This window comes from Diadema setosum, chromosome 17 (assembly GCF_964275005.1).
Source record: "Diadema setosum chromosome 17, eeDiaSeto1, whole genome shotgun sequence".
NCBI classification, from domain to species: Eukaryota; Metazoa; Echinodermata; class Echinoidea; order Diadematoida; family Diadematidae; genus Diadema; species Diadema setosum.
The window spans coordinates 6,500,838-6,526,850 of record NC_092701.1 but is presented as its reverse complement, the minus strand read 5'-3'; the positions used below and the strand labels follow the sequence as shown (position 1 = coordinate 6,526,850).

The window sequence follows — 26,013 nt, the reverse complement described above, 5'->3', positions numbered from 1 at the left end:
AATGGCGGAGGTGTTGACAAACAAAGATAAATCGATCATCCAGATGAAATCCTTGCTTTGCTATTATTCTTCCACAGCGGTAGAAATGCAAAGTCAGAAAAAAAAAATTATAAAAAAGATTTTCTTTAAAGGTCAAATATTGTAGTGAGGCCAAACAGGGGAAGGGTGTCACTGAAAAGCTGTACTTATTCTTTGTGGAATGGCAAAGCAATAAACATCAACTTTGCCTGAAAACATTGTTCCGGACTTTGGCCGTACTGGCATAGTCAAGCCTTGAAAATCACAGAACCTGAAAACGGCCAAATCTCTGAATTGCTGCTGAAGTAATTAGTAAAAATCCAGAATAAGTACATCTTTTAGATGAATTAGAAAGAATTGAAAATGACTGACTAAATCAATGAACTAATTAGTGAATACTGTCAATGATTTGATGGATAAATGAATACATAATTAAACACCAAGATGATGATTTCCCCTTGAAACAGTGCGTGCAGTTTGTGTTTGATGGAGCGATTGTGCTGCAAACATGGGTTTTCATCTGAAGATGTTGAAAAGGATTCATGGAACCAGCCTGATGTAGGTGAACTAATATTGATTCACTCCGCAAGCTATCATTACAGATTGTACTAGTCAGTGGAACACAATCGAGTGGACTTTCGTCATTTAAAAAAAAAAATACTTTTGACCAGTGAAATCACCTCTAGTATCCGATATATCAAAGGTTGGTTTGATCAGGGCTTGGAAAACAATACGATCCAGAAAAACATGTAACTTTGGCCATCAAGAGTGATTTTGTCATAGGTGTTCCTTCTGATGAGGACTTTCAATCGTGTGTTAAATTGGTGAAGATGATCCAATTTTAACATAATATAATATGTTTTTAAAGCTTAAAGCTTACTCTTGTAAATCATGTAGGAAAGTGGAAATCAATTTTGACCTACTTCTGTCATGGATTTTGAGCTGGGTGGTCACATTTGCCATCTGAAAACGCTGTAAGGAGAGAAAAACCGAATGCCTCGTCCTCCCCACCCCCACCCCCACCCCCCTCTTGCCTGCCTGGCCGAGTCTAGATAGAAACTGGGATGAGCCCCTGGTGATGAAGGCAAGGAATAGACAGCATTCCCGTCTGTCCAAACAGATCAATTACTGGGTGAGATCGTGAGATCTGTTTAGGGCTCCTCAAGATCCATTAAAGTCTCTGCCTGCCAGTGCTATTTGGCGACAAAGTGTTGACCGTTCAGTCTCTCGCGGAGACCTTTAAGTGCTGGTTTGCTTCATATTTTGTTACAAAAAAAAATATTAATATAAACAACTAAGGAAACTTTTCCTCCCTTCCTGAACTATTACCCCATCTGCCCCCCTTTTTTTTTATTCTACTCTTTTTTTTTCTATCTGTCAGTCTGTCTGTCTGTCTGTCTGTCTCTCAAACTGCTCTATATTTCTTTTACTCCCTTATTGATACAGTTAAACTCGCCTAAGTCGACATCGCATATGTCGAATAATCGCGCAAGTCGATGATTTTAAAAAGTCCCGATTTTTCCCCATTGACTTACGTGTAATAATTCACTCACAAGTCGAATTTTGTAAGTCGAATACTCGCCTAAGTCGATGAAATTCCAAGAACACTTTCACGGAAAAACCATTAAATTCACTGTGCCTAAGTCGAATAAGATTTTATTGTGCAATAAATCACTGTCAAAATCACGAGACGCCAGTTTTTGTTTACACAAGAACTAGCCCGACCAGACAGGTGACAAAAAATGATCTAAAGTATCAAAATTCAAAGCGATCGCATGCGATTGTTGAACTCTCTTCGTGTTTGGAGGTCCGCTCGCTGGTAGCGGGTACAGCCCTGTCGCGCTAGCGCTACGTACGTACGCACAGCGCGACTGGGCTGTGTATAGTCTGTGTATGTTTGCAGTCTGCGCTGTGCAGTGGATGGATGAAGCTGCTGAGTTTTCAAAGCGGAAAGTAGGGGGAAAGTTACGGGCACAGGTAAATCAGAAGTACACCTCTACACGCATTTCAAGCCACGGTATGGTAAACTGGAATCAATCACTGCTCAAATATCGTTCATATTCACTTCCCCAAGGTTTAACGAGGGTGTAAAGTAATCCGACCTGTGCCAATGCTAATGCACTGTCCATGCAAAGTAAGCCGTTGCCCTGCCGGGCGACCCGTGCTGCGGCACACCTCTCCAGCTCTCGGCTCCAGAGTAGACAACATACATGTACATTATACATAATGTACGTGTGGTGCGACTGTTGTTAAGTCGATTTTTTTCGACTTACGCACAAGTCGAAACTCGCCTAAGTCGATGTGTTTTGCTCAGTCCCGAGAAGATCGACTTATGCGAGTTTAACTGTAGTCTGGTTCAAATTAAGCACTCTTGCACTCTTGACGTTAGGGGGTTAGGATCACTGGAGGAGTAGTACCTTTACTAGGTGGCCCCCTCTGCCCCCTGGGCGTCCTAGACTGGTCTCCCCATATCCAGCACCATGAGTAGCGCAATACATGGGACCTAGTCCAAAAAAAACACCAGCTTCCCTCATGGTGAAGACCGACCATATGCCTGTACGAGGCGCCCCTACCACGGCTGAACATGGCGGATCTAGGGGAGACAACCCCGATAAAAAACATGCCACTATGGGCTGGTGGAACCCTCAACCCTGAACACCTTGGTTGAAAATCTACCTCAGGAGAAGGAAACCTCTGACTTCAAAACCCGGGCAGGTGGAATTCGTTAGCCTTGGCAGGCCATTCACCTAGGGACTTTGCTCACCTGAACCAACTAACCAAGCCTGTTTCGGCGGACCAGGCGGAAGAAATCTTGTGTTTCAACGGCTGTGAAGGCGACTCAGCAAAAGCACTGTGGAGTGCGAAGGGCATGTCAGAGCACGAAAGAAGACCTGGCCATCCACTGCAGCCAACGAAGCCCCCAGACGTAACGGTATATTCGTGCCACTGGAACCTGACTTCTGAGGCCGAGAGAGTGGGTTTGCTCCAGTGCAACAGTTCTCCCACTTAAAACCCATTCACGCACAGGTTACGTTGTGCTCTCTACCTTCCACGTAACCCAACTTCTGTAAAAGTCCTGCGGCGATGGAGGAGCGGTGAAGCAACAGGTGGAGGTGACCACTGGCAGTTGTAGTCGCAATCCCACACGTAGGCGGTTCTGGACAAGTGGTCGCTCTTCTATGTACCCAGGGCAGCAGAGAAGTTCGGCAGCATCCAGGGCGACTGAGCAGCCCTCTTTAGGATAGCACTGCTCACCCTAGTAAGGGAGGGGCCTAGAAAAGGTGGCCTAAACATTGCCTGCCCTACTGCATCTGGTCAGTTTACCGCGGCTGACAGGATCATCCAACTCAGCGGTCGAAATCATATAAGGAAACAAACAGAAAGTAAAACAAAACTGCTTTTGGGAGCATGGAATGTCCGTACCCTCATGGACAGAGATGATGCAGCAAGGCCGCAACGGAGAACAGCCCTAGTTGCCAAAGAGTTGTCACGCTACAACATTGATATTGCTGCCCTCAGTGAAACTCGGATTGCAGAGGAAGGCTCACTCACAGAACCTACCACTGGCTACACCTTTTTCTGGAAAGGCAAAGCCCAAAATGAAGACAGGATCCATGGAGTTGGCCTGGCTATAAAGACCAGTCTGATGAGACAAATTTCAGACCTACCCACCGGTATCAGTGAACGGCTTATGACATTACGCCTACCCCTCAGTCATAAGCGACATGCAACAATCATTAGTGCATATGCTCCAACCCTAACAAGTTCAGAGGAAGCAATTGAAGAGTTTTATGCCGACCTCAGTTCCATACTCAATACGATCCCAGCCACTGACAAAATCATCCTTCTAGGAGACTTCAACGCTCGAGTAGGCAGCGACCATGGTCGATGGGACAGGGTTCTTGGTAGACATGGTATTGGCAAGATGAACAACAACGGCCTCCTGCTGTTGAGTAAGTGTGCTGAGTTTGACCTCGTCATTACAAACACAGTGTTCAGATTGGCAAACAAGTACAAGACTACCTGGATGCATCCCAGATCAAAACAATGGCACCTTATGGACTATATCATTGTTCGACAGAGAGATCTCCGGGACGTCTGTGTTACCAGGGTCATGCGAGGAGCTGAATGCTGGACAGATCACAGGCTTGTCCGCACCACCATGAACTTGCACATCGCTCCACATCACCATAGACGACCAAAGCTTGTTCGTACTGCCTTCAACACAGCCAGACTCAAGCATCCTTTCATCCTGCAGAATTTCCAATCTAGGCTCAATGAAAAGCTGTCTTCCACTGGACCATTGACTGGAGAACCAATGCAAAAGTGGAACCAGTTGAAAGAAGTGCTGACCGACGTTGCCAAGCTAGAGCTTGGACTCAAGAAGCGACACCACAAGGAATGGTTTGATGAGAACAATGCTGCCATCGATGAGCTGCTTGCAGAAAAGAACAAGGCTTTCATGGAATGGCAGAACAACACTGACTCCATCTCTAAGAAGAACAGATTCAAGTCGTTACAAAAAAAGGCCCAACAAAAACTGCGCAAAATGCAAGATCAATGGTGGGAGAAAAAAGCTGAAGAGGTCCAGAATTTTGCTGACTCGAACCAATCTAAAGAGTTCTTCAGCTCCATCAAAGCAGTCTTTGGCCCTGTAAAATCAGGCTCCTGTCCATTGCTGTCAGCAGATGGAACCACCTTGATCAGGGACAGGGCTGGCATAAATGAGAGATGGAAGAAACACTTCAGTCAACTCCTGAATCACTCGTCTGCAGTTGAACAAGCCGCACTTGATCAGGTCCCACAGCAAACAGTGAAAGAGGAACTTGATGTTCCCCCATCCATAGCCGAAGTCAAGAAAGCCATCAAACAGATGAACCCAGGAAAGGCATCTGGCCAGGATAGTATTCCTGCAGAGGTGTACAAGGCACTCAGTGACCAGGCCTTTGAGGCATTCTACGATGTTCTTACCAGTATCTGGAATGAAGAAAAAATGCCAGCTGACTTCCGTGATGCCACTATAGTTGCCTTATTCAAAAACAAAGGCTCAAGAGCAGACTGTGGAAACTACAGAGGCATATCCCTCTTGTCCATTGCTGGAAAAATTCTTGCCCGTGTCATTCTGAATAGGCTGATCTCCACAGTTGCAGAGAAAAACCTCCCTGAGACTCAGTGTGGTTTTCGACGCAATCGTAGTATAGTCGACATGGTCTTTGTTATGAGACAGGTCCAGGAAAAGTGCATTGAGCAGAACATGAACCTCTATGCTGTCTTCATAGATTTAACAAAGGCATTCGACAGTGTCAACAGGGAAGCACTCTGGACAATTCTTAGAAAACTTGGCTGTCCAGCAAAGTTCACTACACTCATTAGACTGTTCCATGAAAATATGACTGGTCAGGTTCTGTCAAATGGTGAACCTTCCGAAAAATTTGCCATCTCCAATGGTGTAAAGCAAGGTTGTGTGCTCGCCCCCGTGTTGTTCAACCTCTACTTCGCACAAGTCCTGTTCCACGCTGTCAGAGACCTTGACCTTGGCATCTACATCAGGTACAGATTAGATGGGTCATTGTTTGATCTGCGACGCCTTGCAGCAAAGACAAAGGTGCTGGAAAGGCTCATTCTTGAAGCTCTGTTCGCAGATGATTGTGCTCTGATGGCACATGGAGAGAACCACCTACAGTTGATCGTCAACAAGTTCTCTGAAGCGTCGAAGATGTTTGGCCTTACAATCAGCCTCAGAAAGACAGAAGTCCTCCTCCAGCCAGCACCGAACAGTGCACCCTGCCAGCCAAGCATCACTGTTAATGGCATACAGCTTAAAAATGTCAAAAGCTTCAAATACCTGGGCAGTACGCTCTCCAGTGACGGTACTCTTGACAATGAAATAGCAGCAAGAATACAGATGGCCAGCTTGGCACTTGGAAGACTACGCACGAAAGTCCTACAACACAAAAACGTTCGCCTTTCAACCAAACTCAAGGTGTACAATGCAGTTGTCCTGTCATCCCTGCTCTTCGGCTGCGAAACATGGACCCTGTACCGCAGGCATACCAAAAAGCTGGAACAGTTCCACATGCGCTCTCTGCGGTCCATTATGCATATTCGATGGCAAGATCGCATCACAAACCAAGAGGTCTTGGACAGAGCCAGGACATCAAGCATTGAAGCCAAAATCCTCCAAGCTCAACTCCGATGGTCCGGTCATGTCATTCGCATGGAAGAGTCAAGAATCCCTCGTCAGCTCCTCTATAGCGAGCTGTCACGGGGCAATCGCAATCAAGGCCGTCCCAAGAAACGTTATAAAGACAATCTTAAAGCCAACCTCAAATGGGCGCATTTACAACCCCGTGAACTTGAGACAGCTGCTGTAGACAGATATCGATGGCGAGCCTTAACAAAGAAGGCTGTAACTGCCTTTGAAGTAAACCGCCGCCAACGCCTTGCAGCTGCTCGGGAGAGACGGCATCAAGCTGCATCTACCTGTGTCCCACCGTCTGGCATCCCATGTCCCACCTGTAACCGCGTGTGTGCCTCCAGCTTTGGACTACGCAGTCACATGCGAACACATCAACGAGGGCGCAACACCTAGTCTTCCTTGGACTTCGAGAGACAACCAAGAGAAGAAGAAGAAGGTTTTGAACTGGAGTGAGGAAAAGGTCCTTGTGGTTGTCAGACCACAATATGGTGTGCTTCTTGTGGTCTCTCTCCCCCCCCCCCCAAAAATCTAGTCTCATTTTCTCATGTACAGAAGAGTGCTTAACCCGTTGAAGATGAGTCCCTAGTATGCTCAGGCAGGTGTCTATGGGAAATGCGTGTTGTAGCAAAATCAAACCGTCCTCAATGGGTTAATTTGAAGCACAATTGTAATGAGGCATTACTAGAATCGTGATTCAAATTAAGCACTCTTGACGTTTGAGTGCAAACTGGAATCATGGAGGCTGATTTGAATCGTACTTCCAGTTTTGTTCAAATGATGGTCCGGAGGCATTTTCCTATCACAATTCGTCAGAATTACATAATGAAACAGTCATGTGAAGGGATTGGCCTCCAAAAATCGTGTTTTTTTTTTTTGGCAGACCTTATGTTGACCTTTCAACAGCTTCCGTCATAGAAAATGGGCTCCTCATGTGCTCGCACTGCAGTCAAAGCGCAGGCTACTTACTGCTCAAGAGTGATCGATGGGAACTTGGAAAGAAGTCAGAACGCCCCTCCTTGCTCTGAAATTCAAAACTGCAGAATCCATGAAGCCTTCCTTGGTTGTATGAATGGACAGTAATTCGGTTCCTGCTTGTAATTCAGCATTATACTGTATACGCCATATATTTCACGAGTCTAAATTTTAGCGAATCAGGACTTCCCGACAATTTCGCGAGTGGTTAAATTCGCGATTGTGGAGTCATGTACTGAACGGAGAAATGTATACGTGTACGTCACATTCATATCGGTATTAGAGTCAATATTTTCATGTGTTTTTAATTTCGCGAATGACTTGCGAAATTCGCGAAAATAAAAACCTCACGAAATATTCGGTGTATACAGTAGTTACGTTTCTCAGTAGGTGTGAAAATGACCTAGATCTTCAACAGAGCATCATGAAGTATTTTGGAGTTTAGGGTCTGTTTCTGCAGACAAGGCACAGCAACAGTTAACATTAACACAAGTGAGTGATATAAACATGGCAATCATTAGCCTGTGTTGATTGTGATTTGTTCTGCTCGAAATGGTATTGAATTAAAGCCAGGATGTTATGAATTCGACTTCACTTGCATTCATTGGATTTAATGATGCCTGACAGCAAGAGGCTGACAAATTGTAGCCGTTATGCACAGACCCCAAATATTTTGTGCTCTAGTATCCTGACATTAACCCGTTGAGGACGGGCTAATTTTGCTACAGCATGCATTTCCCATAGACACTTGCCAGGAGTATAATACTTGGGACTCATCCTCAACAGGTTAATTTTCCCTGTGGAGCCTACCAGAATACTGTACAAGCATATGATCCTTTTGATGTGGTAATGTTTGTTATTCAGTATCTTCATACTGCACTGCATTAAAACCTACAACTTGTACACGTAAACATAAAGTGTGAATAAAGCTCAATTTAACTATGTCTAATTCTAAATTCCCCTGGAATAGAGCATAGGTCACTTTTCTTGGTGATTCTTACAGTGGTGATGGCAGATCGGCAGGAGATCTTTAGTGCTTAGGGTGGTTATCACTTGACCAAACACTAGAATAAAACCGGTGAGCCAGGATGTCAAGCATTTACACTGGCCTAAAAAAAAAACACCAAAAAACAAAACCAAAACCAAAACAAAACAAAAACAAACAAAGAAAACCCCCAAAGGGCAACCCTGAACAAAACTGCTGAGTTTACAAAAACATTTTTTCTTCGGAGAATTTTCAATTTTAATTTTTTGCTCACATTCAGTTGTTACTTGGAACTTTTAACGAAAAAACAGAATGTGCAAAAAAGCTGTATGTGTGTGTGTTTTTTTTAATGGCAGTGTGAATGTGCACTGTGTCTCTGGGTGACTGCCTTACGGAAATAAACCATAAAGCTGTTGGGTAAAAAGGCTTTCTCATAGTATTGTGCCGTTAATGTCGAAATAGAAGTGCAAGTACTCTGCTTGGCCCCTGTGACTGTGAGCTGTAAGAGTCCACAGACTCTCCTCAGTGATGGAGAAAAACTGTTAATACTAAATAGTCAGTTTGTTGGGAGTATCAATGTCCAGCACTGTTTATGTAAACAATATCCAGCAGTGTGCCTTGGAGCATGCTGCTTGCGTACTTCCGCAAGTATTTGTCAACAACATGCAACTGCACTTTATAGCGTGAATTGCCAATAATGGATTAATTGAATTATATAGACTGCCTCCTTTCCACGTAGTAATACACACACACAGATCTACAATGGGGGTGATTCATACGACAGCTCACACACCACAATGTGGATGCCTTGTTTCTAGTGAAATCTACTGCAAATGTGATGCAATATTGACTGAACGTAACAAAGGAGTTACATATACAGTATTTATGCAATTTTTTCTCCCTTCTATTAATGATTTTTCCGGATGCTGGGGCATTTGTGTTCCACAGTGGTGCTCTATTGAACGTTACTACAAAGCTGCACTAATGATTGAAGAAGCAGCATCAGCTAGGCATGTCTTACCACACAAAATTACTTGTACTTGATAGGAACCTGGTGATTTGTGTATTAAGTCTATTGAGATTCAGTATGGAATGGGTTAAAAGGACATTCCCATCAGAGGGACCAAAAAGAGTTGAATGTCTTGTAGTATCCTGCAACACAAGATATTAGCATGAATCAGATAAAAAGTGTGGTTTCTCTTTCTTTTTCATTTGTACTTGCAAAATGTTTTTTTTTTTTTTTTTGTAATAACTTTTTGACAAGAGTTTGTTGTGTGGCTGTAGGAATGACACTGTGATTAACAACTTAGCAGGGCATTGAAGGAGTGGCCACTGGCAGTTGATTGCCTGTGAAACATATGAACCCAGTAAGTTGACAGAAGAATTCATTCTTCAGAGTAAGAAATGAATTGAAACCATGTACTTCGGGGGGGGGGGGGGGGATGAATTAAAAATCCTCACATGAATGTTTACTTTTCTACTGGCAAACATTCTTCATGGTTAAAGGTGAACCTATTCATTTCTTTTTGAATGAAAAGTACACATTGTCTGAGCCTGATATGAATCTCCATGCATTCTGGAAGAACAAGGTCAAGTGCCCTGGAAGCATTGAGGAAAAGTTTTGTGTAATTCCTGTTTTATTTCCTTGATGTTGTTCTAGATATTTATTGTGACATCACAAAGTGTAGGAAGAGATCGTACCAGAGAGAGTAGTGCATAGAATTCACCGAACTCGAAAAATTCATAAATTTTGAAGGGATTGTCTGATGTTTTCCTCAGGTTTCCACCTCCTGAAGTGTTTTTACTTTAATGATCTTGCATTTTGTTGAGTCCGCACACACAGGTACAAATACTTTGGAAGGACTTGCCCCGAAATTGGCTATCATATACATTGTGACAAACAGAAAGATATTTAATGAAATGCTATGTACATGATCTGTCAATTAATATTCCATAGAACATTTTTTTTTAAAACATTTAAAACATAGAACCACCTTTTTCATCTAGACAATATATGGGCCATCACAGTTGCCAATTTGTATGAATTCGTAGTGACTGGAAAAAAGAAAAAGTCTTTGTGTTCAGCCCATTTCGTGGAAGCATCTGGATAACCCATGAAGAATAATCTGACCAAAGGATGTGGGATTTACTTCTAAGTTTTTTTAGTGATTTGATGATAATTATGGCAATGAGTAACAAAGGAAGTCATCACCACAACCTTGTTGGGATATTTCCTCTCTCCCATAAATAATGTTACCTTGATATCTATGGCCTTTTAAAAACAGAGGAAATTCCATTGCATATTAGCGGATATTGTATATTATATATATACATAACAGTCCTTCTTTCTTATACTCTTTATTTCTTTTATAGAAAGGCCATGTATGTTAATGATCCTGTTATTTCATATTTTTGCTTTTTCCAAATCACTAATTGAGTTATGAATACTTCCGGTGTGATTTTTTTTTTTTTTTTTTTTAAATCCCTCTCTTCTTGTTACCAAACAATTTGTTGCTGACTTGATATTTTTTTTTGAAGGGTAATTGTAGTATTTTTTTTTTTTGTTGGTAATTTCAAGGGAATAAAAGTACAGTAAGGTTTAATTTATTTGCTGTTTGTAACAGTGTTTGCATGCGTGATCTCTGCTGTGAGATTTAAAAAAAAAATCAGAAACCAAGGACTGTTTTAGTGACACTTTAGTAGAAGAGGTCCAGCTTGAAATACAGACATGGGCCATGTAAAGGCCTACCCACTTTGTGCTAGTTCTGATATTTTGATATGTGGCATCAATGAGGCACTGAGTTTTTTTTTTCTTGATTTTTTTTTTTTTTTCATTCAGTTTGTGGGTGTGGGTATACAAAATGCTCAAGGAGATTCACTGCCCCGTGATTTGTTATTGCGGTTGAATTGAATCAAAACAATTTGCAGCTGGGCAGATTCTCCAAATTAGGTCAAAAGCAGTGGTTTTTGAGAGCTCAACGTAAATGCCTCCACAAACCAAGTGACGTCACAGCTACGTCATCCTTTAGTCAATGATGAGCTTACCTTTCAATGCTCATAATCTAGAATTGTGTAATTTTGTTTGTTGTTTCAGTAACCTTCCATATTTATTTGTTAACATATTCATTGGGTGATGGTTTGTTTATCCATTCCATTTTCTTTCTTTTTATTTATTTATTTTTTTTTTCTATTTAATATGATTTAATTTGATTTATTTATTTATTCAGTTACTTTTTTTTGGGGGGGGGGATTAGATGCTTTCCCTTTAGTAGTCATGAGCATACAAGCGTCACCACGTTAACTGATTAGAGTATGTCCTATGCATGCATGGAGTCCAGATTTCTTTGCGTCTTTGTTCTGTTTTTCTTCTTCAAGTGCCAAGATGTAACAACTGTTAGGCAGTTGTGGCATTAGCTCATCTCTATCTGCAGTGGTGATCAATGATACGCATAGTATCGTCATGACCGATCTATTTCGAATGAAATTAGTGGAGCCCTCCACTGCTGATGTCATGCTTCGTAATGAGCCTTTATCATGACACTTATTCACAAGAGCATGTATTGTCCACAGACATTCCAAGAAGAGGGCTGGTAGTATGCTAAATAGTCTCAGTGTATTGATTATCAGGCGATGAGTCCTTTACTTATTGAAGCACACCATCCACCCCACCCCCATCTTCTTTAGTCTCATTCCCAGACCATTTCTGTTTTATTCACATAAAAGATGCATGATATATTTAGTGCTATGAAAGTATACCATCATGCAGAATGGATTCCTCTCCATTGTTGTAGCCGTAGTCAGTTTAAAGACTATTCATGTTAGGATGGCATGTATTTAATCCAAGGGTTAAATATCCCTCTGTAGTGTTTGTAAGAAGACTAGCATTTAACTTTTTTTAAGGCAGAAAGAAAACCTATCAGTGCGTGAAGGGGAAAAGATAGAACAGGATTCTGTTGAAACCATTTGAAGGAAGATTATGCAAACTGAAAGCTGGACGTTAAAAGGCTTTAAAACCTTGCAGTATATGCTTCTTAACTGGAAGTGGACGTATGTCTTTCATACAGTAGCTCAAGCCCAGGCATTGGATTTTGATGTGTAGTCTTGGGTCTTCCATCCAGAACGTGAGCTTTATAGTGGGACGGAGTCCTGTCGTTCCAGCACGCACGGCTAGAGCAAACGGATGTTGAAACAGTCGAGCGGATCTGCAAACTTGGAAGTCATTTTCTGTGGGGTGAGGTGCACTTGCAGAAAACAACAAGAAAAAAAAAAAAGAGAAGGGGGCAAAATTCCCCAAATATTTTATGCCAAACAGGGTATTGAGGAATATGATACAATGCCTTAGATGGCCTCTTTACATATATGCTGCAAAGTCAGTGATCTGAGACATTGATCTTGTGGAGTTTGTTTGCATACCCTGATGTCATTATATTTTCATGCCGTATGATTTACATGATCTGTGTGTGTAGGTGTGTGAAATATCTCTTGTGAGATCCAAGTCCTGTATAGTGCACCCGCGTGGTCATGGTTCAAAGAATTGTGATGTTCAAGGCTGGTAGGGTAGCAGGAAGTTTTGTCGAATCAATATGTTGCACTTGGAAGGGAGCAGCGCCAATCTTTGTGGGTGGTCCACGGGAGGCAAATACCCAATGTAGCCTCCGATAATGACAAATGCTTGAGAGATGAACATGTGTATCATACATAATTGGATTAATCATCATATTAAACGTACATGTGTAAGTACTTTAAAAAGAATCCCTCGCATTTATCCCCAAGTTGAATTATCCTTCGGGTTTTAGATGCCAGGTTCTAAGTGTGTGCGTGTGTGTCACACACAAACACACTGCTATAGCTTCTGACCACCCGAGCATTGAGAATTAAGGGTTTCTGGGACGAACACTGTACTAGGGCTTTCTATAGCTCAGTCGGTAGAGCACCGGTCTGGCAATCCGGAGGTCTCGGGTTCTCGACTCCCGATGGATTCCTATTTTCTTTGCTCACTTTTCCACTAATAATTTATTTTCTGGTCAGTTTATTCTGTCTTTATTTGTTACTTTAAAAAGAGAAATTTGATGCTGATATGGTTAGGTGGATGGAAGGCTCAAGTGAGCGATTGCAATCGCTTTTCTTCCGTCGTGCATAAACTTTTTACATTTTCATCTTCTTCTTGAAAACCCCATGACTGATTTTCACCAAACTTGGCAGGCAGCATTCCTTGGGGGATAGGATCTCAATTTGCTCGAATGGGTACCATATGCTCTCCTTGGGGGCCCAAGGGGCACAAACCTCCCAAATTAAGAAATATTCAATATTATTCTCTAGAATCAGAAGTGATAGAGGTCTCTTTTTCTTTTTCAAACTGCATTGTCAAACTTTCTATGTACAGTGTATTTGGCAGGTATTTTTATGAGTGTGATGGAATATGCAAATGGACACCATGTCCCCAGCTCTCAAAGCTATCTCCACCCCCCCCCCCCCTCCCCCAGTTTGCAATGTTCTGAGGTAAGAGTCTGCTTGAATGCATGGAAGGTGAACTTGCGATACCAGGGCCGGGTGAGCACAAGACCCCTAGGTCAGATCTTGTTTTCAGGTGTGATGTGAATACAATGCAGCTATGATTGTTTGTTTGTTTGCTTGTCCTTGCAGATCTGTCTCTGCCTAACTCTTTGACAGTATCAAATACTTTTGTGTGGAGGAATGTACAGCATACATACAAATGTGTAATCTCTGCCCCATATCTGTGTGTTCCATAAGATTAACTGTTTTCCAGAAGGCAGCAGTCTAAAGTGCATTCCTACACAAGTATCTCTGTCTAGCCTTACCCAACACTGCAAACAATGAAGGGATTTTTCAAAGGGCTCACAATAGGAAGGCCAGATGAGTGTAACAATGCTGTTTTGCATTGCAGTGGTCCTTGGTATGGTGGTATGGGGTAAAATGTGCTTTAGTAACTGTCAGTCTAAGTCCGCGTTCTGGTTGAGCTGCATGATGCATGGATGTTGTCAAAGCTCGGCGTTGTTTATATAATTTTCTGGTCAAAGCTCAGCACTGTTCATGAATTATTCTGGTCAGAGCCGAGCGACAAATTTGCATAGTTTTGGGCCCAATTCTGATTGTGTGTGTTTGTATACCATCCCTCGTCTGTACAGGATTTGCTGCACTGGAGTGAGAAAGATCTGCTGGACATCGGAATACGCAATGGTGCACACCGAGCCAGATTGGCATCCAACCTCGTCTTCATTCGCGAAAAGCTAAAGAGGACCAGCATAACAGGTAAGGAAAGCACACATATGTACACAAGTACAGATGTATTAAAATTAATGTATGAATGAGAGTATATAAACAACAAACAAGGTGTATTTAGGAGAGTAGTTAATGGCAGATGTTACAAATTTTTGAGATTTCACAATTCTGTACGTGTCCTCGTGAATAATCTTCTCCTTCAGGAACTTGTTTATAGACTAAAATTCTGTTTCACCTTACCCGTTTTGAGAAGCTGAGTGCTGTCAAAGTTTAATGCTTTTCCTCAATTATCAAAAATATGTATCTACACGGTAGAAAGCATACATAATGATTTAATGAAGATCAGCTGCACTGAATTTTCTTTAACAGACATATAACCTCGTCTACATCCTTAGAAAGGATATTCGAAAAAGTGTGAGATGATTTGTTTGACGAACACCAGATCTTCCGAAGGAGAAGACCTGTTAACGCAAAGGTCAAATTGAGTGAAAGCCATAAAAGATTACTCAACAGATCATTGCAGAATTAAACAGTATTAGAAAAATTGAGAAGTCCCAAAGAAGGCACAACTATCAGCAAAGTCAGAACTATAAACAGAGCTTATTTATGTCGATGTAGGGCAATTCGCCAATCAGTTGCAATAAAAACAACTTGTTGCTAGAATTAATTAATTTGAATATATGACATCTATTTTGATATATCAGGAAGCTATCATTTTTGTCATCACTCCAAGCCTTTTGTTAATCTAAATATGACTTTTATATCATCATTTCGTGGCTTTACAAAACATACACATCCTTCATAATTCAGGTTAAATTTGATGAAGAAGATTTGTGTATTAGTATTGCTTTATTTTATCAGAAAAAGTGAGAATAAGGAAAATTCATGTCATATAATTCAATATATTAATGTATGTATAATCCTTCTGTGTTATCTTAGTCTACAAAACATATGAGGAGTAAGATGCAGAAGAGGTAGTATAGTTTAATTGAGCTTTTAGTAGGATCAACAAGGAGGACAAATACTAGTTGGAATCAATCATGCATTGTAATGCACATACCAATATTTTTGCAACAGTGTTGCTGGTATGTGCCAATTTGGTGTCGATATTCTCCAAGGCGTGAAAAGGCTGTCTGTTGAAGACGAGTCCCGAATATACTCGGGCAAGCATCTATGGGAAATGCGTGTTGTAGCAAAATCACTCTGTCCTCAACGGATGTTAGATGGTATGCATCTTTGTATGCCTGGGTGGAGAGGTTATTACAGGTTCCTTCTGTCTTTTATCCTACAAGGGTGTCAGGATGTTGCGGGACATTTCTTCGGGGTAACCGGTCCCCGGGGGTTTCCAAGTAACCCCCTGAAGATTTTGGGAGATTATGCTCTCTGCTCCCTCGGGGCTTCAGTGACAGACTCAGATGCGAAGAGAGAACGTGCAGGCCAGCTTTCCCCGTCTCAGGGCAAATTATTTTGGATGCTGAGCAAATTGCCTCAGGAAATTTGGCCGAAGAGGGATTTTATGGTCACCAAACTCATCTGATATTGTAGTCCCTTCACTCTGAGAGGTTTATCATGTTGGTTTTCCTTCAGTTGCGCAGAAAGAATTTATCATAGTATTCAAGGTAGAAGGCATCTTTTGGCATATCATTTTTATGGAGGATGGTGTAAATTAAAAAATTGATTAATTCGCCAGTATCAAAACAAATAGGTTTCATTTCATAGTCTCGGTTGGAGATTACAAGCCAATATCAAAGAGAACCTGCTGATAGGCATACAATGAGCTTTGTTATGTCAATGTGCAAAATTGCAAATTGACTGATTTATGGTATTAGATTCAGAGTGAGGGTGTTGATCAATAAGAATTTATTAATTGCCAATAAAAATCACAAAATATGCAGGCAACATTACAGTTTCATTTGAGATTTTGTGTGGACCGTTCTCATAATTGAGTAAGATCTCCAGCCATGTGGGCTGACTTCTGCTATGTTTATGTATTGTATATTATGTGTCTGTCTTGAAAACTGTGACTTAATACATTGTTAACGTTTACATCACCACCAGCGAGTTATTGGCGTGCATTGTCCATGGCATTTTACAATGGTGGTTCTTAGATGATGAGGTTGGTCATTACTCAATAGGCAAAATGGAACTTCTCATATTTCTTGAATGCTGAGTATTTTGCACAGGAATTAGAGGACAGATTAAATATGAACCAATGTGTGTGTGTGTATGCACTATACCCATTGTGGAAAATGAGGACATACACATGAATTTTACATTTAAACCGAGGACACCTGGCGAACCGAGGACGTCCTCGGCTTGCAGACCATTCCAGACAGTCTGCTTTTGCATTTAGGGGTACATGTTTGTAGCCCCTCGGTTGTATGGTAATATACAACAAATGAGTCCTCGGTTGACAAGATTTCTGCTTAACACACAGGTCCTCGGTTATGTGGTAAAATTCTTGTGGGTAAAACATGTCCTCGATTTCCACCATAGACGCGTATGTGTGTGCGTGTGTGTCACAACAATTTGACAGAGTTCTGTGTTAATTTCTTTCATGTAAATCTCTTTCCAGGTGCTGCTCTTCCACCTCTGTCGTCCACCCCACCACGGTCACCCAGGAGTATAGTGACCTCCGCTAGCCAGTTACCTCCGTCCCCGTCTAGGCTCTGCCGATACAGGTTAGCGTTTGACCACCGACGAAAAGACACTAGATTTTAGCAAAGAGTCTGGCCAAATATGTCGAAAGAAGTTGTGCCCATTTGAATAATCAGTGGCAGTTATTCCATTTAATGTGATGTCAAAGCAATATGTACCTCCTTTTAGAATCATCTAAATAGTAATAGTAATAATAATGATAATGATAATAATAATAACAATAATAATGATAATGATAATAATAATAATAATAATAATAATAATAATAATAATAATAATAATAATAATAATAATAATAATAATAATAATAATGATAATAATAATAATAGTAATAGTAAGAGTAATTATAATAATTATTATTGTTATTATTGTTATATAATTACCATTATTATTGTGATTACTTAGTATCACCTTTATTGTTGTAATCACCATCATTAAATACAAATATAATTACTACCAGTATGCAAAGTGGCAAATGCTTGTTGTTTCTTCATTTGGTCATAAGTATTCATCGTATCAGTGTTAAGTTTTTTAGTTCATTGGTCGATGAGATTTTGTTATCATTTCTTGAGTCACGAGGTAAACTTCATTCTGATTAGAAATTTTGTATCATATGTCGAAAACCAGTAAGCTTTTACGTAATGTCTGCCAAATGCTATGCTACTTTGGTTGGGAAGAAAGAATGTTTGTGGGGTAAATTCTTCTCCAGGGTTGGTTTTTCGTGAATGACTGTGATCAATTAGTTCCGCTACTTCATGTTATAATGAGTATGACTAATGACTAGTCCCTGTGGTCTTCCAGCATTTCTGCCAGGACGTAGGGGGATTCTTTGTCTGATTTTGCACATTTAAAAATCTCTATAAATCATCCCCCATTCTTCCATGGATGGCAACTTGTTTTCCTTGTGTTTTGCTGTTTAAATATTTAAAGGGGAACATGAGAAAAAAAAAACACAGATTTTTATGATAGGCTGTGATGTTTGCATGTTTGATATATCAAAAATAGTCTAATACTCTCTTTCCTAATCTACCCAATATTTAGGGTATATATCCATGGGGAGTTCTTTTACCTTTGAAATTATAAATATATTATATCCCCCTGTAAATCAGTTTGCATGTTTGATATATCAAAAATAGTCTATTACTCTCTTTCCTAATCTACCCAATATTTAGGGTATATATCCATGGGAAGTTCTTTTACCTTTGAAATTGTCAAACCCACAGTGGCTTTAAGTATGAAACCTCAACCTTCTGGTCGCATCTGTAATGCAGACAGAATTGACATTTGATTGTGACCCCTGTCACATCATGCATGCCTCATCTCTCATTTTGATTGAGGAAGCATATATTTTTCTATCTTTTGATTTAGACCTGTAGAAGAGGGAGGACTCTGCATTGATTTTAAGAAGATTTTGACATCATTTCAAAGGAACAAATACACTCACCCTTTTTTGTTCACCTCTCTGTCATTCTTCAGTCTCAAACTACTCTGAACTTGTCTGGTTTGACCCCAAAACTTGAATCAATAAATGACCTTTCGACTTGGGAGGGGCACATTATTTGACTTGATTGATTGATTTATCTTCTCAGAAGTTCTTGAACTGAAACCAGTAAAATGAAAGAAAATGAAACACAATGAATTGAGAGCAGTGTCCCAAATAGGTAAAGATAATTTTGTAGTCTTCTCTATCTCTTTCTGGTCTGTACTGGAGCACATTTCATTACTTAGAACACACCCTTTAGTGGTTTCTTAAAAACACGGGTGCTCAATTGTAAATACACTTGTATATTGTATAGGGATGTGATGGTATGCAAGAGGGTTTGTTCTCGTTTCGTATCATTTCTGTCTCCGTTTGTGGTGGTTCATATGGACAACCACAATGTGACCTCATGATACTGCAACAGCTTTTCATGGTGAAAATGCTCAGTAAGATGAAGGTGTGAACATTGACTGTAGGGGGCCCGGGAGATATATCAGTCGGAAAATTGAAGAGGGATGGCATCAAATTGGCCACACCTATTGTATCAAGATACGTAACCTTGTTTGTGTTTGTCGGTAGCAATCCCACAGGACTGCTACATGTAGGTGTAAAATCTAGTTATTTTGATCAATGGAGTCACTTTAACACGTAGTGGTTATGAATAAAGAAATTACAAAGGGATAGATAAGATGCACCAATATCCTAATACAGCTGAATGCTCCCACTGAAGTGGTATGTACAGTATACTTGGGTGACCTGCACCTCGTCATAGTTAATGTTTGCACATATTTGAATCACATTTCGCCACTGAAATTCTTTGAAATTCAACTCACATACAGGAAAAATGCTGAAAATTCCAATGGAATCACAAGCTCACTGACCGATATCGAAAATTTGCAGCTATCGTCGTCAAACGCGAACAATGTGAAAAAGTTGCGCACTAAGGAAGGGGCCTGCAATTCGTCACCCGCGCTCCCATAGACAAAGCACGTAACAGACGTGTGCGGGTGACCGTGATGCTCCCATAGACATACACGTAAAAGATGCGTGCGGGGACAGCGGTGATACTTAAACACGTAGAGTCCTATTCCGATTAAAATTCCATATTTTCGCGAAAAACTGTTCGGTTTTCACCAAAATTTGCTTGGTTGTGGTAGCCCTGCCAAGTTTCAAGCGTACTGAACACAGTCCCGGGCATAAATTTTTGTTTAGTGCGCTTAAAACAATTTTAAGCGGGGTGACGGTATTCGGGCCCCTGACGAGGTGCGGGCACCTCACTATATGTCAAACTTGTGTTTAGTTTTATGTTCTCTTTTCCCCTTTACTGACAGATGATGCCTTCTGCTATATTTATTACTATGATGGAGAATTTCAATATAATTGTTTTGACCAGTATTTTCATGTTGTCATACAGGATGTCGTTCTCTTAGATTCACTGGGCTCTGTTCCATCTATGGCTGCTTTGCTGTATAGGGCTTTAGTGGAGGATTTCAGCAATGAAAATATCCTGCTCTGCTCCGGTGAAAAGGGAACGGGAAAGGGAGACAGGGATGGAGGGGGGATGAAAAGATTGTAAAACAAATTTTAACCTTCCCTCGTTTCCCAACACCACTTCCATCTTCCTGTTTGTGTGTATAAATAAATTGCTGTTTATGTGTAAATGTTAAACAACTGTGATGATTCCAGTCGATTCAATTCAATGCAATTTATTATTTTTGTCTTCTGTAGAAAAAAAAAACATATAGAAAATTCAAAATGATCTTGAGTACACAATGAAAAAATAACATAAAAAAGTAATAAAATATTAGAATATACAAGTTAATGATCTTGAGTACACAATAGTGAACAGTACGATGGTATCAATGGTTGATTAAATGATGTGTTAGGGGTTTAATGAAATGTCTTATGTAGCTGTTGATTCAAGTTTTGTTTTGGTTTTTAAGAAAAAGAACTGAGTAATAATTGCAGACTTACGATACCATTGTCTGCTGGTAATCGGTGCAGTGAAGTAAAAAAAAAAGAAAGAAAGAAGGGGGAAAAAAAGATTATGACAATTATCATATTTGGGTATGGAGAAAAGAATAGACTTCTACTTTTTTTTCCTTTTTTGCCGGAAGAGGAAATATGGATCAGTTAGTGGTTATGTTCGAATGGAAGTTGAATGTGGGAGTGTAATGATTTATTTGTTTTGCATTGTTTGCATGTACAGTAGGCTGGTCGTACAAAGTCCATAATTTTGCAGTATTGCCTCTCATTGAGACAATTTTAGGTTGTTAAGTTTATGAGGGTGCGCGTGGGTAAAGTGCCATTTGACCTGCTGTGGCTGTTCCTAGAAGTAATAGTGAAAGCAAGCAAACTTAAAGTTTCGTGGAGATTGTCTCTGTTGTATTGCAGCCTGTTGCAGATATGACGGAAGATAGCAGATTATAGTATTTCTGAGAGAGAATCAAATTGCTTGTGATGGAGCCACTGTAAGAAGAGATCATTTCAATTGCAAAAACACCAGTTACGAAGTAGTAGTAGCAGTACTAGAAGTAGTAGATGATTGAAGTATAGTTGCATACGATCTGTAAAAGTGGTAGAGTAGTAGAACTATCAATATTAGTCTAAGTGGTAAAAGTAGTATTAATAGTTGTAGTAGAATTAGTCATCATAGTTTTAGTGAAAAGATTAGTAAACATAATGATGGTAAACTAAATACCTGTTAGTCCAATCTCTTTGAAGCTGTGGAAATGTGGAACTGGTATGACCTCTTCCATGTGAATCAAATGATCTAATATTTTGACCAATCCATCAGAGGGAAATCAATTCATGATGCGTTTCTCTGTTTGGCCGTTGGTCTCTGTGACGCGAACAGACTTCCTTTAAAGTTGGCAATCGGAATGCAGCTCTGTGGGTCGCTCACAGGGAGTCTGCATTCCGGATCTGTGATAGTTGTCCTATTTACAGGTGTAATGGCATGGGAGATGTGGAAGTATTACGTACTTCCACTTTGTACAGCTAGTCTTGTTGCTCTGCACTGCATTCTACCCGATGGTGTGGATATGCCATAGGTTTTTGGGTTGTTGTTTTGGTCTTGCATGATGCTGTTGTGTATGTCTCTCTACCTCTGCAACTTTTGACCAAGTTATGACTGGTGCATTGTTATTTAAGCTATGTTGCAACAGGAACACATTAAAAAAAAAAAAAAAAGACATTAGGAGAGCAGCTTGCATACTTATTGCACGATGCATTGAAGGAGATTTCCTGTATCCTTATCATTGATCGTATCATATCAGCCTTCAGTTTCATTCTTTTTCTTTCGCTGAATTCTGTATGTATGTGTGCTGGAGTTGCTTGTGTTAGGATCATCAAAAGTGTTGCCATAGCAACCGTAGCCATGACGTCTGCAAGGTTTTGCATGATCAGAGGGGATAAACGTGTGAGAGGAGTTAGGTCCACCAAGACTAGCCGGTAAAGGGGGGAAAGATTGATCCTGCTGAGACAAGGTCATACCACCAGCAACGATCGATGACTGTTGTGGTGTTTCTCTTAACGGGACGAGCCGAGCTGAGTCACAGGCCCGACTCAAGTTCATCTGATCACCAGTGCTGCATGGTATTGACTGACTACTACTGGCGTGGTATTGACTGACTACTACTGACTTCCACCAAATCAGATGCACGTGTGTGTGTGTGGCATCCCGTTAGCTCTGGAGCACCAAGCTCTCACAAGGAGGGACGAGATTGTGAGTTTTAGTCGGGCTGTCTGGGTTTATCATCTGGCTCTCGTGTTTCTCAGGGTCTCATGATTTGGACCTCGTGTCATAGATGTGACTCTTTTTGCCAGAGACGGCCAGATATACCTGTGGATGTTCTCTTGTCTCCCATGTTCTTTCTTTGATTCTGTTTTGTTGGGATTGAAATGCAGATGTTGTTTTGAGTTCTCAGACTGTTTCTAGTGTTTTGATGTTTACCAGAGTTGGAATGGGGAGTGGAACGGCGCACATCTGCAAATCTGATCTCGGCATGTGAGCTGTTTGCTCTCCTAGCCATGAATGTGTTGCAGTCACGTATGCTCTCCTGTCGCAGGTAACTTGGTAGACATCGATTATTAGTTTATGTGCTTTGATATGTGCACCATGTGGTCCTCAACGTCTAATTTTGTTTTTCTCTTTCCTCTCTTCCATGCACTTTTATCTGCAGCTCAATACCAGAAGACCAACTCAGTAGGGTGAGTTTCTAATCAATCCTTTTCTATGGTGTCTTTGTTATGCTCCACTGCTGACCATTTATCTGAGGAATTTCTTTTATATGATTTAAACCACTGATATTTTGGTTCAGCTCTCCAGAAGAGTTCAAAAGAGTCTTTAGGAGATGACCAATCTCTCTTTTGTGATCCCTTTTGTAACATGCCCCCTTTTTTTAATTGCAACATATTTCAGACAACAAGTATACATTGAGAGATAATTCACTAAACTGTGATATTTTTTTTTTAATGCCATCTTCTGTGATATAGCAGCCTTTATTCCTTTACACCATCTTTGCACTGATAGTGATAGGCATTGCAGAGTAGCCATGTCTCCCTGCAAAATAGAAAAAAAAAAAAGCAAGAAGAAGAAGAAGAAGAAGAAAAGGAATTTATTTCCACATCCTGACAAAGGAATATAAAAGTTTCCGGACTTTGAAAGTATTTTTGCGTAATGAGATGTATGTTACACAAAAGTGTCCCCCTGAAAGCTTTCTAAAATCTCTGTGATTTTGATGTGTGAATAATGGCAGCATTGGCAATGTATTTGTGATATAAATGCTTTACCCACATTTCCATAAGGACTTTAAAAAAGTTAAGTGATTATAAAGTCGGGTCTTTTCTTATAGCTTGGGTTGGAATCAGGTGTATGCATAAACACCTGGACCTGGTGATATCATTTAGAACCAGTTTTTATTGTGATGGATGGCTGTGGTATCACATATTGGTCTTCTATAGGTACTGTGCCTAATGCGTTTATGGCGTGCATTTATTAGGAAATACAGAACTCATTCTGCTTTGCATCTTTCCATTCTTTATCATTCATACATTCTTGCTGGTTTCCCTCAGACCCCACCCTCACCCGTCCGATCCAAGATGAGTCTGCAGGACCTGTCCCCAGAAGACCTCCGCAAGCAGCTGGAAGAGGAGTTCAAGCTCCCTAGCCATGACATCCGGAGCCACGCCTGGTTCCATGGAGGCATCAGCCGTGACAAGGCGGAGAAGCTGATCTGCGAGAATGGGGACTTCCTCGTGAGGGACTCCATCTCGAAGCCGGGGAACTTTGTGCTTACCGTTCGGTGGAAGGATGCCCCCATGCATTTTGTGATCAACAAGGTGGTCCATAAGGCCCACTCACCCTATGCAAGTGTTCAGTACCAGTTTGAGAAAGAGTGCTTTGACACTATACCATCACTCATTAAATTCTATGTAGGGAGTGGTAAGCCTGTGTCGCAGGCATCTGGAGCTGTGAGCCAGCGACCCATCAACAGGACTCAACCCCTCAGTTACACGGACAGCCGGTATGCTGCGACGAACAAACTGCCGGCGTCGTACATCTATGGCACATTGCAAAAGAAAGTTGTGACCCCGCGCAGGGGGTCCATGAATGGGAGCGACCCCCTACGGCAGAGGTCGGGGAGCAACCCTGCCTCGCTGCATGTCGTTAATGGTGGTGGGGAGAAGCAGAGTGTAAATCGTGCCGACAGCCAGCCGCTGCTTGGGCGGACTTCGCCCACGCACAGGCCAGGCCCCGCTCACGCGATGCGAGACCATGTGATCCACGTCAGGACAGGCAGCGAGCCCATCTTGAGTCCCAGCAGAGATTATGCTCCCGTCGAGAGCGATTACGCGGAGACGCGCCCGTGTCTGAACACTTCTGCCTCAGATGAAGAGGGGACTATGCTAGGGGTGAGCAATGACGCCTCTCCCGGCACACCTTCACCAGGGAAGGTGCCAGGTGTTGTGGACGGACCGGAACCCAGTGTGCCAACAGAGGAGTCTTCTATGACTGACTCCCGGGTAAGGGATACGCCGTCATCAGGGACCCTTGCGCCTTCGCAGACAAACACCCTTATGAAGCCACCCATTAGAGAACACATCTACAGCGAGATTGATGCTCCCGATGACGTTGAAGAGAGACCCACGCCGGTCCGCTTCACCATGCTCCATGACGAGGACTCCAAGCCCATCCCGGCTGAAATCATCCAACCCCCGGTCTCGACGGACACAGTGGATGGAGAGAGCCTGGATGTCAAGCCGCGCAAAAAAGTGGTATCCGGGACGCGATTCTCTGTGCTGGACAGTGACTATTCCCGCGTGGCCCAGCGTGCGTCTCCAAACCACCTGGAGAAGATCCCGGACACGCTGCAAACGATCCTGCCAGTCAGGGAGACCGAGTCGGTGTTCCAGCCCCAGGATTTTACCAGTTCACTGCTGGAGGCGGAAAACAAACCCCTGGACAAGACCTGTATGGACACTGTCAGGCGCATGCTCCTTGAAATGAATCCACTTGCACTGGCGAGGCATCTCACTCTGGTTGACACACAGGTAATAAACCATCTATCCTTGCTAAATGTTGATGGTAAAATACTCCATCACTTCCCTTTAGCCACTTCTCTGTTCACAATAGATCAGGATGCAAATTACAAAAGTGTGAGAAAAATTGCTGATAGCTTTATAAATGGTGCAGAGTACAGCGTGTTTAGACAGAAGTTTGTACTGAATTGTAACTTCAGTGCAAATCAACGGATTTGTTTAGATTGGCTGGGTCCAACCAAGTTGACACTTGTGAGATATTTTACTGATGTGCTTGCTCAAGGAGGTTTAAGAGATGGAGTTCCAACTGGCTGTAATTATTCAAACAGTTGTCACTTTTCTATTGATGTACAAAAGAATTCCACAGGTGCATCTGTGCCTTTGGTGGCGGGGTTTGATGCCGCCGTCTTGCTGAGCAATCTGAAGATTCATTTTGAACGTTAACTTAATGTTGGCTATATTTTGCTTGTTTATCTATTAAATGAAACGAAATCTCACTTAATGATAAAGCTCATTAAACAAGGTCAATCCCTTCAAGAAATATGTGCAAAAGTGTAAATCAGAGCTGTATCATGTGAAAGTGTCTAAAACTGTACCCTCCCGAAAAGCCGGTTTTATCACTTTTCCACTTAATTCCTCCAAATAAAACTGATATGGAATAATCTTCGAGTATAATTCTATATTAATAGATATATCAGATTAGTGGCCGGGCACGGCCAGTCGAGTAATTTTCATTTTCATTTCATCATTTTTTGCGCAATTTCTATTCGCGCATCCCTGTGTCTTTACCATCAAATACCACCTATCTTTTATAAGTAGGGATGGCGAAAAGTATTTACCATCACAAAGACATATTTTCGTTAGAAAGTGGCCGATGATTATGCAATGAGACATGAGTCAATTGTCTTCCTATCTGCG

At 41.4% G+C, this 26,013-nt stretch overlaps 1 protein-coding gene across 1 annotated transcript in view; it reads left to right on the top strand.

The window, feature by feature from the left end:
* LOC140240716 (breast cancer anti-estrogen resistance protein 3 homolog) overlaps positions 1-26,013 on the top strand; it is a 61,422-nt gene that overhangs the window by 23,735 nt on the left and 11,674 nt on the right. Inside the window, exons 3-6 of the mRNA XM_072320480.1 lie at positions 14,321-14,444; positions 16,990-17,095; positions 22,737-22,764; positions 23,629-25,107. Coding sequence (XP_072176581.1) covers positions 14,321-14,444; positions 16,990-17,095; positions 22,737-22,764; positions 23,629-25,107 — 1,737 coding nt within the window. The remainder of the gene's footprint in view (positions 1-14,320; positions 14,445-16,989; positions 17,096-22,736; positions 22,765-23,628; positions 25,108-26,013) is intronic.